The 15,689-nt window shown below is 43.3% G+C and overlaps 1 protein-coding gene across 1 annotated transcript in view; it reads left to right on the forward strand.

Annotated features, from left to right (window-relative positions):
- UBALD2 (UBA like domain containing 2) overlaps nt 1-3,771 on the forward strand; it is a 40,745-nt gene extending 36,974 nt beyond the window's left edge. Inside the window, exon 3 of the mRNA XM_089682633.1 lies at nt 2,459-3,771. Within this exon, the coding sequence (XP_089538759.1) occupies nt 2,459-2,776 (318 nt within the window). The 3' untranslated portion in view covers nt 2,777-3,771. The remainder of the gene's footprint in view (nt 1-2,458) is intronic.
- The last annotated feature ends 11,918 nt before the right edge of the window (nt 3,772-15,689 follow it).

Raw genomic sequence — 15,689 nt, forward strand, 5'->3', positions numbered from 1 at the left:
TTCTGTGCATCAGGATCCTATTCATGGGCAAATAGCTTCTCCATACTCCAAGACATGGAGAGACAAATAGAGAATGGTTAATGTAGGCTAATGTCCGGTTAACATTTACTTGAAGGGACACCTAATGCACCCCAACACAAACGACCTTTCACACCAATCACATTGCAGTAATGTGTAATCAACCTGCGTGTTATCAAGACCTATATTTAAAAAAAGTATAGCCAAAGCTAATTTGGCTGTACTTCCTCTGGGGATCACAGGAGTGCAGTTCATTTTGCACTCCTGTGATCCATTTTCCACCAACAGCAGGCTAAAGCTGTTGGCTGATGTCACTTGGTTGGTCCAGGCTCAGCCTCTGTGTGCTACTGGGAAACTGAGCCAGCCGCTCCTGCACCCTCCACAGCTCGGTGCTGAGGAGCAGAGCAGACAGCTGGTGAGTGACAGTCGCTGGCACACTGAAGACTGAGAACTGAGCAATCAGACACTACTGATCAGTCTTAGCCAGCGGGGGACAGATGCAACACCGCACTAATTCTGCAGCCACCTAGATGAGTATGATTGATTGTTTGTTCTTTTATAACCCATGTGTCTCTTTTAAATTGATGTACTGAAGAGCCATTCATTCTGCACCCCAGTGCCCATCCAAAATGCACTATAGTGTACCATAGCACAGCCATCCCTCCCCTTTTTTTTTTCTTCATTTGGACTTCAAAATAAATTCAGACTTCAACTGTGTGTGTTCACGTGCATTGAGGTGCTTTGCATCCAATTAATTTTAAATGGGCTTGCTAACACACCACGCTTCAATGCGCTTCAAAACAAAAAAAAAAAAAAACCCACAAAAACATATTTAGTGTGAGGGCCTAAAACCACATTTATTTATTTATTTTAGGCACTTATATAGCACCATCAATTTATGTAGCGCTTTACATATACACATATATTACGTTCACATCAATCCCTAACCCTCAAGAGGCATACAGTCTTAGGTCCCTAACTTATATTCATACATACACATACTAGGGCCAGTTTAGACAGGAGCCAATTAACCTACCAGCATGTCATTGAAGTGTGGGAGGAAATGGGAGTACCTGGAGGGAACCCACACAGGGAGAACATGCAAAGGCCAGGCAAGTGGTGCCGTGGTTGGGATTTGAACCAACATTCCAGGTGCTGCCAAGTGCTAAGCCCTCGGCTCCCCATGGTAGAAAGCAGAGGAAAGCGTCACATGCTCCCAATACCTGGAAGTGCTTCTCTTCGCTTCAAGAGTGTGAAGGCATTTAAAGTTTATGTGAACCCTTACTTGTAAAACAACCCATTCAGTTTGGAATAGTAATGCAAGGCAGATAATAAACTCTTTTCCATAGGAGGCTTGGAAGGCTGAGAGTGGTGACTGCAGGGGGGGGGGGTGTCAGTAGGAGGCAAAAAGTGTATAGTGTGTGTTGTTTTGTTTTCCCAGTGCAGAGCTGTACAGGGGGTATGTCAGCCCCTGCACAGTGTTGGCCACTGGTGGACAGACAGGCTGTTCTTCCAGCACAGGCAGAAAATTGACAATGCTGGGAAGGATGTGCATCTATGCCTAGTGTAGACATTTTGAAATGGCAGGATCACTAGGTATTATATACAAAGGAAGCATCTGGTTAGCTGTTGCAGAGACAAATCTGATTGCTAGAATGGGTTAGAAATCTTGTCCCAACTGTAATTATACTCCGTAAGGATGCACTGAAATTTCAGCCACCGATCCACATCGGTCGAAAACAGCCGTATTGGCATTTTGCCGATAGGCAAAATTTAGCTGATACAGGGGACTGTGTGTACTGCAGAAAAGAAACTGTTTCCTTTAGCTCTGGGGAAGGGGACAGCTAGTTCTGTGAGCTATAGTGAAGGAGAAAAAAATTATGGCAATTGCATTTAAAAATCGGCACCAACATATAGTTACAGCCAATAACGGAGCCGCCCTGTATACACTGCTCCTCTCCTGCCCCCTCCACTGCTCCTCTTTCCACCCCCCACAGGACCTGTCAATCATATGCTATCACATAGGTGACTATTGGTCCCCTATGTGATAGCAATAAAATCCATAAGTTAAAAAAAATAAAAATATACATGAAAGTATAAAAAAAAAATTGGAGCCTTCAACCCCCCCCTCCAACATACGCTGACATTTTGGTTTCGGTGCGGTTTGGTTTTCGGCCACATGCATTCTGAATTTTTGGGACCAGAATTTTCATTTCAGTGCACCACTAATTCTCCCCTTTGCCAATTTCATTACGGAAGCAGCTACTTTTGTGGTACATGCTGACCTTTTTCTCTGTGGCTCAGGCCTGCATAATGAAAAAAGAATCCCTCTAAAATGTATGAGCAATGACTAAAACTTGAATTGTTTGGTTTCTTGAAATATGAATTCCAAGCATGCATATCCATTTTATTAATGTATTTTTGTTGTTTTATTTTGCAGATGTGTACACCAAGCAACACACCAGCCACTCCGCCCAACTTCCCTGATGCTTTAGCCATGTTTTCAAAGCTGCGTACCTCTGAGAGCTTACAGAACAGCAGCAGTCCAGCCACCTCAAATGCCTGCTCCCCTCCAGGCAACTTCAGCCCACACTGGGCCTCCTCTCCACCAAACCAACAACCTGTTTGGCTTCCCCCAGCCTCTCCCACCACACATCTCCATCACCACCACCATCATGCACAGCCTGCATGGCCCCCTACCTCCCAGCCTTCAGGGGGCCCACAGAAAGCCATGACGGCCATGGATGCACAAAGATAAGACTGGTTATGAGTGCACTGGAGTTGGAGAAGAGGCAGTGACGAGTGCCTCCTTTCCCTTGAGTTTTTGAACTGTTTTTTTTTTTCCTCTGTTTTATTTTATAAATAAAAAGTTCTGGTTTTTGTTTTCTCCAAAGGTGAGAAAATGGAAGGGGGAATGAAAAAAAAGTGAGCTCCCTTTTCCGTCTCCTTTTAATATATAAATATACTGTATACAGAAAAGAGTATATATGAGGTGCTGGACGAGGCATCTTGGAAAATGTTGAAGAAATGTGGCCTGAATAGAAGACCACTTTGTTAACAGATGGGGAAAAAAGGTTTAAGCAGTTGTCCCTCCTATCCACCGCTCTGTTTGTATTAGAACAGTTTATATGTTGAACCAGTCCTTGGAGCCACATTGTGTTCACCTGCGCTGGACGTTAAGTGAAGAAAGACGCTGCTTAAGTTGGATCATCTAAACAGAGAAGGAATGGCCATCTTTCAAACACTGGCTTGGGAGGAGAGAGCCTGGCTCTGACCAAAGGAGTTGGAAGTTTAAATAAAATACAAAAAAGGCATTCATGGACAGACCAGCAGGGGTGATCTGACATCCATAGAACCAAAAGCAGTGTCTGGCATCCAGGCAGTACTAGCTTCATCTAACTGAATTTGCCACCCTCTTCCACGGTCTTCATACAGATTTAGTGCAGGAGGAATGGATCACTACAATGGCTTCCAGTTTCCTTTTTGTAGTTGGAGTTCTAAACAGGGATTTAAAAAAGTTAACTGTTACCCAAGTTCTTGTGATTTCTTTGTTAACAGGACACACAATGCAGTAAATGAAGCCATGTCAGCATGTGGAAGGTCACCCTAATTGCAAGCATTGACCTTTATATGCCACCTATAGGTGGCACCTGATGGATATTTGAGAGTTTTCTATTTTCCACGTTTGCTCCCAGTTGGGAATAAGAGTTCTGTTCTTTGCCCTGAGCAATAAAAATAAACCATGTGATAAAACTGGCCTTTTCTTTTGTAAATATAAAATGTATGATGACAGCCTCTGTAACATCTTGGCATGCAGAGTAGGTACATGGGATAATAGAGCTAAAGATTTTTAGTTGCAGGAACAGAACCAGAAGTCTAGCCCCAAAAGGCAATTATTTACATAAAAGCATTTACCGGGGAGAATAGTGTTACAGTTATAACAAAGCTGTCTGTTTTTATTGTCTTCTATTCAGGTAGAGAGGCTTTGTACCTGGTTCTAAAGCACTGTGAACAATGGCTGTGCTTTTTCTTGTTAATATATATATATATATATATATAAACAAAATTCACATTTTTCTTAATTGTTTATTAAGGGATCTATTGTAGAATTAATCAGAGACCCTTTTTTTGTTTTGTTGGCATGATTCTGCTTGCCTTGTTTTGCCTACCATCCTGATTTACTGCTTGGAGTAGTCCGAGGGTCTATGAAGAGTGGGGTAGTGTTATAGGGGTATGCCCAACCGGGGTGGGGGTGGGTTTGCGCTTGTCCAAAAACCTTTCCAGCGTCCAGCCACCTGAAGGTAGCAGCCTATAACTCAATATCTATGAATATCCTACCATTATCCTGTACTGTATGCCAAGATCCAGAATTTAGAGGTAAGTCCAAAGGAAAGATGTCTATACTTGCCTATTCTCAGAGTGCTCTGGTTCAGGCGTGTGATTGGTTTAGCCTGGACTTCCACTTTAAACCTCAGTTAGGCACATTTGGAGAAAACTGTTGCCAGAAACAGGTAATTTAAGAGGACATGCTCAATTGGTATTGGCAGCCGTAAAATACACACAAGACTGATAGTCCAAGCAACTGATCATCTGAGCCGCTAACTAAACTTAGGTCTGTTCTTACCAAGGTGTTCCCTTAAACAAACAAGCAACACTAGTACAGATAAGATGTGGGCCCAATAGTGTAAGCTTTATCTTACCCAATCTTTTTAAAGCCTATAGCTCACTAGCAGTTTCTAGGTAGTTGACCCTTTGGGGTTTATTTACTAAAGCTGGAGAGTCCAAAATCAGACTCCCTTTTGCATAGAAACCAATCAGCTTCCAGGTTTCATTGCCAAAGCTTCATTGAACAAGCTAAGGTTAGAAGCTGATTGGTTTCTATGCAGAAGGGAGTCTGATTTTGGACTCTCCAGCTTTAGTAAATAACCCCCTTTGTGTAAACCTTGGAAACTATACCCAGACCCCGCTGCAGCAAGGCCAGCCTGTAAAGTTTGTTTCAGGCACCAAATTCCACCATTTAGTGCTCACCTCAGCATGTGGTGCAGTGTAGTTAGTTGCAATGTGCTATTCAGGTCCAGGGCTGTGGCCCATTCTTGTGGCACCCAGAAGACACCTTTAGGGGTACCACCATGATAGACAAATAATGGACAGGACCAAAGACCTAAACAAGGTTAAGAGAGGATTTCCTTGTAACTTTCACATACCAGTTCCTGGCTATACGTGTCTTGTTTGATCATTACATCAATCTGTAGTATACACTATAGTACTATTCCCGAAGGAGCTGCTTGGTAATTTGGATTCTCTGTTTTATTGTTTGACTCCAAAACAACCTCTGACACACCTGGTTGAATGAAAGTTACTGCAAGCACTATTAGGATACCTCTAACTTGACTGTGAATTATCACCGGGAAATAGACACAAGTGGTAAATTAACTCAATTCATTAGTATGGGTTGGAGTAAATAGTGGATTGAACATAAATGAGCACGTAGAGGAAAGATTCAAACAGTCTGCTAAACAATGTGATCTCTAGGCCAAGGTGACTTAGGTTAGAGAGCTGTACCACTAGACTAGAATCAGCTCTTAATCGGCAATAAGCAGTTCATATAATCCTAAACTGCAATGTGAATAAAAATACTGTATCTAATCTAGACTGCACTCTAGGATATGGTGCAATGTCCCTGAAAGGAACAGTCTAGTCCAAACTTTTCAGCCAGCTAGTGTTGGGGCCCAATGGTACTGTAGGTGCGCATGAGAATAGTCCCCGTCAAGCCTGCAGGCAGCTATAGGGCTACTAGATGGCTGTACGGTCAGTTCCTAAAGGGCTCAATCTCTGGCAGCAGATGGTAGATTCCTCACAACAGCAGCTCACCATCCTGTCACACAGGTCTGTCAGCTCTCTACTCTGCACCGAGGTGACTGGCTATTGGCACACCTGTACACAGTACTCCGGATTCTGCTCAGGCTGCCATTATGCAGTGGTGGTGCACATTGGACAGCAATGTGCAGTCTCTGGGCTCCTTCATGGCAAGAGGAAGCTAAGTTCTGTACAGCTTTACAAAATGAATTTCTTTCCCCTCCTGGCAATCTCCCTCTGGGAAATGCAGTTCAGAAGCTCTTGAGTCTTTCAGTTCCCACAGTGCATTGCTGCTTGACTCATTGAACTCTTCCTGATATAACTATTAACGAGTTCAGCACCGCAAGGCAGGAGCTACAAAGAGCAGCTGCAGCCAATGTTTCACTCCATATTTAGCCAAGCACCTGGCTACAGAGTCATTGCAGAGTCTAACGCTGGCATCCAGGTTTAGGGATGTATACTATGGGACTTGCGCTCTTGCTGTTAGATTTTCCTGATTTCTAGCCCCAGTGGGCTACCAATTTCTGTACCTTATTGGAAATGGCGTTTCCCTGAGCTTCCGGTACCTGATCAGATCCAACTTTACTTTGGCATGAGGCTTAATCACAGTGTCATGGTAAATTACTTTAGTTTGGCCAGGTTTAGCTGAAAACACCTCAAAATTTGTCTGCTAGAACTCTTTCACTTCCTGAATCTGAGTAAAAGACAGGGTTCCTGCTGAAAGAGCACCACATTCCTTACAGGGTTTTATTAGTTTAACATGGTGTATTTGGAGGGGCTTTATCTTTTCCAGTTGATACACTGCTCAAAAAAAATGAAATGAAAACACTTTGAAAACACATCAGATCTCAATGGGAAAAAATATGCTGGATATCTATACTGATATGGACTGGATAATGTGTTAGGAACATAAGGATGCCCCATTGTTTGATTAAATTTATGATGAAAATGATCAACCTACAGAGGACTGAATGCAAACACGCCCCGAAAATCAAAGGAAAAAAATGATGCAGCAGGCTAGTCCAAAATGATACTCAGTAGTTTGTATGGCCCCCACATGCTTGTATGCATGCCTGACAACGTCGGGCATGCTTCTAATGAGACGACGGATGGTGTCCTGGGGTACTTCCAGATATGGACCAGGGCATCACTGAGCATCTAGACAGTGAGGTGCAACCTGGTGGCAGCGGATGGACCAAAACATGATATCCCAGAGGTGTCCTATTAGATTTAGGTCAGGCAAGCGTGGGGGCCATTCAATGCTATCAATTGCTTCATCCTCCAGGAACTGCCTGCATACTCTCGCCACAAGAAGCCAGCCATTGTCATGCACTAGGAGGAATCTAGGACCCATTGCACCAGCGTAGGGTCTGACAGTGGGTCTAAGGATTTTATCCTGATACCTAATGGCAGTCAGGGTGCCATTGTCTAGCCTGTAGAGATCTGTGTGTCCCTCCATGGATATGCCTCCCCAGACCACTGACCCACCACCAAAACGGTCATGCTGAACGATGTTACAGACAGCATAACATTCTCCACGGCTTCTCCAGACCCTTTCATGTCTGTCACATGTGCTCAGGGTGAACCTGCTCTCATTTGTGAAAAGCACAGGACACCAGTGGTGGACCTGACAATTCTGGTGTTCTAATGGCAAATGCCAATCAAGCTCTATGGTGCCGGGCAGTGAGCACATTGCCCACTAGAGCTTCCACTTTGCTTTTGAGTGGAACTCCACTTTAAGGACCTTCTACAGCCCTGTCCAGCTCTCCTAGAGTAACTGCCTGTCTCCTGGAATCTCCTCCATGCTCTTGAGACTGTGCTGGTAGACACAGCAAACCTTCTGGCAATGGCATGTATTAATGTGCCATCCTGGAAGAGTTGCACTGCCTGTGCAACCTCTGTAGTGTCCAGGTATCGTCTCATGATTCCAGTAGTGACACTGACCCTAGCCAAATACAAAACTAGTGAAAAACAGTCAGAAAAGACGAGTAGGGAAAAATGTCAGTGAAAAACAGAAAAGATGAGTAGGGAAAAAAAATGTCAGTGGCCTCCACATGTAAAATCTTTCCTGTTTTGGGGGTCGTCTCATTGTTGCCCATCTAGTGCATCTGTTGTTAAGTTCATTAACACCAAAGCAGCTGAAACCTCTGCTACTTAAATGACCAGATCAATATCCCAGGAGTTTAATTGACTTGATGCTATACTCTTGATTAAAAAGTGTTTCTTTGTTTTCAGCAGTGTATATATGCTAGTAGACATCACTGATATTCTTTCTGATCTCATAAGGGTCCTGCCACTTTGCTAGAAATGTATCCTCTAAAGTAGGGAAAACTAAGACTCTGCAGCCTGGGTTAAAGGTTCTAATTTTAGCAGACCAGTTATAAACTTTGGCCTGTGCCTCTTGGGCTTGCTGCATATGTTCCTGAGCTATGAGCATGACTGCCACTTATTCTCTCCTGCAGTAATGTGTCTGATTACACTTTTTGCGAGCTGTGGCCTCTTGCTCCTGTTTCCCAGGTTATATCCAGGAGTCCTTGGGAATGTCTACCTTATAAAATTTAAGATATGGAAAACTCTTTGGAGTACTGCAGTACTTAACATATTGAAAACACTTAAGTTGGTAACAGGAAATCTGAGTCTTTTTCCATCCCTTTTTTTAGCACACCTTTCAAAGTTCTGTTGAACCATTCTTCCAGCCCATCACTATTGGGTTGGTATGGCTTAGATGCATAGGTGAGGCATTTTCAACATCCGACACAGTTCTTTGACAACTTTTGACATGAAAGAGGTTGCTTGATCTGTCATAATTATAAGTAACTAAAACCTGAGGACATGATTATGAGAGGGATTGCATCTGGATACTAAATGGTACAGAGTTACTGGCTTGGAGAGTAGAACCCAGAGTTAGTTCTTGATAGCAGTATGTTGCTCCACAAGAGACGGCAGCTCATTCACACTGCTGACGTGTTAATGCCTAAAGTGGCCCTGCATCTTAACCGGCAAGGCTGTGATGTAATCATGGTGACAGACCACGCTCTCCTCAATCTGTGCAGGGTTAAACACCTATGGTTGAAACCACCAAACATCTGGGATCTCAAAGGCTTTCCAGGGTGGTATGCCACATAAACAAATGCTGTGCTCAGATGGCCATGGTAACCCAAAGCCTGGCTAGAATTTAAATACATCGAGGATACTCCTTCGTATTTCCTTGGGAGGTTGTAAGTCAAAGTAGGCCTTTTAAGGCTTCTCTATTAAAAAGGGTGCTAGCACTTCAGCCCACTGCTCCTCAGGTAGCTTCTCATATTCAGCCACTCTCCAGAGACAATTTTTGTAATGTACTCTGCACCAGTTGTCCTCATCCCCTGTACCCCCACCTGACTCTCTGACAGGGCCTTTATGTAGAGACAAGTTCACTTGCTGGTGTCACTTTAAGGGGGTTGATGGGCTTATGTCAACTGTTAATTATGTTGAGCAGCTAAGCAGTTTGCCTCTTGCAGTTCTTGATTGGCCTGCTTTTAGACAACATTGTATTCTTTCTGTTTAGCATTTGCCCATATAAGCTGTTTTACAAGCTCCTCCAATTACCAATATGTGTCTGTGCCTTTAAGGAATTGCCCAAATCTGAGGACAAAGTTGTAAAGGAGGACATGCTCTACCGGTATTGGCAGTGGTAAACCTTACACAAGACAGGGCCATACAGGAACAGTTTAAGCAGGTTTGTCCTGTACTTCTAGGGCTCATGAACATGAACAGCTCCTAAACTCGAGTTTAGGAGCTTTTGGCATTTTTTTGCTCCTAATCTCAACTCCATAAAAGCCTGTGTGTTCATGTACTTTTAGGAGCTGCTGCTTTTAGGTGAAGTTAAACTTCCCTCTCCTGAATGCAGAAGAATCGCGTTCAGGATAGGAACGTTTTGACTGGCGACCATGGGAAAACGTAAATTGTGCCAAAACGCAGTACCGCAGTTTTGCCATGATTTGTGTTTTCCCGCAGCCAGCGGTCAGGGTAGGCTCATGTAAATGGAGTCTTATTCAGCAAGCTAGTTTCAATGCAAGAGCAATGTGTACAGCAAGTCCACAACATAAAACTAAACATCTACTCATCCGAGATAACTAAACTCAGATCAGTTCCTGACTAACCGGGTGTTCTACAATGGGTTCCCTAAAGCAAACACTTGGACCTTTTTAGTGATCTGTCAGCATCAGTTCTTCCTCAGGCTACGTTCACACTAGCGTTGTGTGCAGGTGGCAGAGAGGCGTTTGGGAGGTGTTTTTACCGCTTCCCAAACGCCTCTGCCAATTCTGCACATTACAGCACATGGTGCTGTTCTAACGGGAGCGTTTGCGTCGCGTTGCATCACGGCAAAACGGACGCCTCTGGTCGAGTCAGGAGGCGTTGAAGCCTCCTATTCTAGTCTATGGTGCCGCTCTGCAAACGCCCGGCCGGCATTTACGGTGCAGTTGCGGGGCGTTTGCGGAGCGGTAACACCATTCAAACTGCATTGTAGGTGTTTGTGGGGCATTTTTAACGCTTGGCAAACGCCTAGCAACCGCCACTAAACCGTGCATGCGGCGTTTGCAGAGCGTTTGCCGAGCGTTAAAAAACGCTCTGCAAACGCCGGACCAACGCTTGCCAAACGCTATAGGGGCGTTTGGCAAGTGTTGTAAAACAGCCAAGTGTGAACGAGCCCTCACAGCAGTAGGCAAGTGAGAGAGAGCCCCAACATCATTGAGCTTGTATATAGAAGCTTGTGCCCAGCTGTGACTAATCAAGAGGTCTGGCTGCTAGGTAAGGTTGGGACCTAGGAGTGGAGACTTTGGCTGGCCATACACTATACAATTTTCTTACAATTATCTGCCCAATTTTCTTTAGATTTACCTTGAACTATGTAGTGCAAGGGCCCACCTAATTGGATACAATTGAAAGTATTGTTTAGGTTTGACCTCATATTATATGGTTTTTGGTAAATCTAAAGCAAAATTCTCAAGAAAATTGTATAATGTATGGCCAGCCTATATCTCACCCAAATCTCTACAAAGCCTCCAGGACCCAGCACAGGATTTATTAAAGCGGAAGTAAACCCATCAATCTAATTGTTTCTAGAAACAGTTACTTTTAAGACATTTCACATTATGAACACTCACAAACCATGGACCTCACCATATGTAGGTGAGAAACCTAGGTGACAAATATACACAGTCCACAGCAGGGGTGGACTGACCATTTGGAAACTCGGGCAGTGCCCGAGGGCCCGGGGTCTAGGGGGGCCCCATGAGATGCCCCTGGTACCTTTTTGATAGGCTTTTTTGAGTTTGGGCAAGGACACAGGGGCTCCATGATCCCCTATTGCCCGGGGGCCCTATGAGTTGTCAGTCCGCCCCTGGTCCACAGTCCTGCCAGCCAGTGCCTTACTCTAACAAAAAATGACAGAAACCTCTGTCCTGGTTCAACACCACAAGAGAACTATTGAAAATTAAAGAAACTGCCATGGAACTGCTCAACTTCCTATTTTCATCACTAACCCCCCTGCAAAAAAATAAAACATTTTTAAAATCTTTTAAATGGCATTTTAATGAAAGAAATCAATGGCTTAGCTAGAAACAGCAAGAAAACCAATATACTGTAAGAAAAAGAATATTCCCATGTTTTAAATTTCATTTAGGAACAATTTGAAAAAGCTGTTGCCAGAAATAGAAAAATAACTGCCAAAAGATTTATGGTTGAATCTATTTTTATTACAGGAGAATAGAATTTTAACACAGGAACAGTGTATAAAAGAGTCAAAATCCATGTTGAAAGATGGAGAGCCATTACAATTCTTTACTATTATTTCTTAAGACAATAAGCTCTCAGGGTACACTGTGGACACAAAAAAAAATTCAGGGTAGGGTACTCCTAAAAGCATTACAAAAGAAGAATCAGGGTGATGCCAGTAAATAAAATAGTTAAGGCATAGATAAAAATGTAAAGTGCAAGAAAAGGAGAGAAGGGAAGAAAGAAGGAAAATGGAGTATTCAACAAAGGTGCTCTCACCAGTGTGCCAGGATGGGATGCTGTGACCCCTTTATGTTCATTTTTTTAAAATTCCTTATTTAGTACTCAAGGAATTCAGTAATGCAACAAAAAGGAAAAAAATATAACGCGCCATGTAATCATGTAGGATTGGGCACTACAGGACACAACTAGCAATGCAAAACATACACATGAAGAAGGGATTTTGGTTGAGCCCATGCAGATATTGCTAATGATGACCAGGAGCTGTTAGCATTCAGCAATAAAAGTCAAATTCCAAGGTATTTTATGCACTCTTCATGCAGGTAAATAGTTTGTACAATAGGTAATCTAAAAGAAAGAATAACAGAAGGGAGTCATAGTAAAAGTAAGAGAAAAGAACTAGAGAAAGTTATGCCAGAAGAGAAAAAAAGGAGTGGCGAGTGGGATAGGAGCGGGGTGGGGAAGGTTAAATTAATAAGCATTCTCCCACTCAGATGATGCCATGTACCAGGTTAAAGAAGCTGGACACTTGCCAAAAGAACAAGTCATGGCTGAGAGGCATGAGAAGTCTGGTCTCTATAAAAGAAATAAGGAGTCCAAATCTTCCAGTATTTGTTCTCCTCTTCCATCAAAGTCATAGTAAAGCATTTAATTTCTTGGATCTCCATAATCCTCACCTTCCAATGAGATATGGTCAGAGGGGCTTGTAATTTTTCATAATCCCAGAAGAAAAGACTTCGCAGCTGCGAGGAAATGTTTAAGTAAGGTACACCAGTTGGTTCTGGATAGACTGCACCTGCGTGTGCTGGGCTACCAGGCATGGTTTATGTAAACCTCTGCTGAACCACAAAAAAAAAAAATTTAAGTAAGGAATTTTTACATTTCTTATTGGATAAAGAAGTGTAATTCAGGAGGGTCTTTCCCGTTAGGGTCTTGATCGTGGTCTCTATGGCATCCCAGAAGTCTTTACGTTTCGAGCAATCCCAGAAGATATGAAGATGAGTCCCCTCAAATTTCCCACAGAACCAACAGGTTTTAGGTACCTGGGGAAACATACAGTTCAGAATCTTTCGATCTGGACTTGTGATCTGGACTTGTGAAAAGGAGGTATTGAGATCTCGTTCCCATTGATATAAGAAAGGGAGTTCCTGCGTGTCACCCAATTCAATTAAAAGAGCATAAAAGTGAGATAGGGAGTGAAAAAGCAGTTGCCCATATAGGCACATCTGCTTGAATAGAATGGGCTGGTACAATGTGCGGTGGCCAGCTGGAAGGGACCTGAGATGTGCATTTAATTCAGCGCGGCAGAGGAAATCAAGCTGAGAATGGAATTGAGAATTGATGTCACTGCTCAACTGTAATCTGAGGTTAGCAAAGAAATGAAGAGAATTCCATTGCAGCAGATCGTCGTATTGGGCCCCCCCCCATGCCTGCGTTCCCTTTATGTTCATCATGCCCCATCTAGAGGTGAGAGGTTACATATAGGTTGATATATTTTCAGACGTTCAGGGTCATAGAGGGAGCAGAGGATGTTTTCCAGAATAATGGGATAATTGGGCAGGCCACAGAGATAGAGTTGCATAATAATGACCTTTCTGTCTAGAAATAGACTCCGTAAAGATCAATAGAACTATTTCCAGCAAGGGATTAATTAATAGGATTGAGGTACATGTGTTTGTACATCTTAAATATTTTAGTCCAAAATGTTCAAATGTAAGAGCAGTCCCACCCTCCCAGCTCTACATCTCCACCATATATAATCTAGGCCAGGAAATATTTGGTGTAGTAAGACCGCATCTATGTACCAGATGCAATAGATCTGATCGTACAAGACACAAATTTGTAGCTTTTCTCTTGGGTGTAGCTTGTGACTAAGGGCTTGGGAATAATGTATGGAAGCTCTGCCAATCTTGTTGTGAGATTGAATTGTTTAGGTCTTTTTTTCCAGGCACACTTGTATGGTATAAAAACATCTAAACCCCCAGCACTCATTTTATAGATTGTAGACAGGTTATGTGCTGGAGGTACAGAAGGGAACCATTTGAAATATGTGAGTGTTCTATATGTCTGGGAAGATATAATTTTGTGCAATAATTCATTATTTGGAGTTTGGCTAGTCCATTTTTCTTGAAGGTCCGGTCAGGGGTGGACTGACCATTTGGAAACTTGGGCACTGCCCAAGGGCCCGGGGTCAATAGGGGGCCCCATGAGATGCCCCTGGTACCTTTTTCATAGGCTTTTTTGAGTTTGGGCAAGGACACAGGGGCCCCATGATACCCTATTGCCTGGGGGCCCCATGGGTTGTCAGTCCGCCCCTGGGTCCGGTTGGTGTTGCGAGTAACAAAGGAACTGCTGTTGGGATTTAAGATGTGTTTAGCTTGAGGCCATGTGTCCCCACAGTAGTCACCAAGCGAAGCAGCATGTATGCCAACAGTAACATCAGGATTGTCAAATAGGGGGGCACAGGGTCCAGAAATATATTTAAATGCAGCTTCTCTTTAGTGGAGTCCCACAGCTGCACAGTAGTGGAAATCACAGGAAGATTTGTTTCAGGTGGCCTACCGGAGAGCGAGATCCAATGATGTGCCCACTGATCTGGTGAAGAGTGGTATTGGGCTACAGAGAAAAAGGTTTTCTGTGAGGGTATTAAATCCATCTCTAAAAAGACAACATAGGATCTTGTGGTTAAGGTGAGCAGTTCATTTGGACCACACAAATCACAGATTTTAACCTGTCAAAACATTTTCCGGGGATTTCGGGAAGGTATCCATTTTCAGGACATGAATCCTACCAGACAAGGAATTTGTTTTGCAACTTTATTAAATCAGATTTAGGGAGGGAGATATTAGGAACTTTGGGTTGAGTGATGTTACTCTTGAAGTTGCTTAAACCAACCTTAAAGGAGGTTGGTTTATGTAGGAAAGCAAGTCATCTGAGTCAGCTGCATATAGTGACATCTTGTGGTGATGTAAAGGAGTCTAGACACAATAAATACATGTGTTTATGCTGATGGCTATGGTCAAGTGCGCCATTGGAGAGAGTGCCATTTACTAAAACTCTAGCAGAGAGGTGGGACTATATCACCATGACTTTAGTTAGTAAGTTGGGACCTCCATTGTTTGCATAAGAGAAGCTTTCATAAAATGCCAACTGACAGTCAAATGGTTTTTATGTGGCAACAGAAAGTAGAGTACAGGACACCAGGGATGGGTACTGGAAGGCAGTTATATATCACCATTTTCTGGGTTGTGGTCCCTTTAATGGGGGACAACAAGAGACAGTTTGGAGGTACTCAGGTATTCTCACCCATGCAGGGTGAGGGGTTCCTGGGTGAGCCATTAAAAAGGAAAGTGGATATGCAGCTTTTCCAGGATTGTTAAGTCCTGAGATGGGTCCCAGAATTTGGAAGCTTTGAGAGATTTTGGGTGGGAAGGAGCCTCCAAACCTGACAATGGGTACTGTGGTCCTGAGGTGGTTAACCCACCTTTGAGAGAGCTCTGGAAAGGGCAGTCAGCAGAGAAGGTGTCCATGAGGTGGTGTGGAGCAGGACATGCTTGTGAGAATAGCTGTGTCCTGTTTAGACTACTGAGACACTGCTGAGCCATGGTGACCTTTCTTTGGACCCCACTATAAACTCTGTATGGGACAAGGTTTTGCTGGCAGTGAGCCAAAAGTTTGATTTACACCACAAAATGATGGACTGTTTTGTTTATGCTGAAGAAAGCCACTTTATTTTGTCTGTTTTTGAAAATTAAGACTGTTTGCTTTCACCAACACTGGTGATCAAGACTCTCCCAAATATCACAGTAAGCAGACATTAA

The sequence above is a fragment of the Staurois parvus genome, unplaced genomic scaffold, assembly GCF_062004578.1.
Source record: "Staurois parvus isolate SC_StPar_1 unplaced genomic scaffold, SC_StPar_1.0 ptg000293l, whole genome shotgun sequence".
NCBI lineage: Eukaryota > Metazoa > Chordata > Amphibia > Anura > Ranidae > Staurois > Staurois parvus.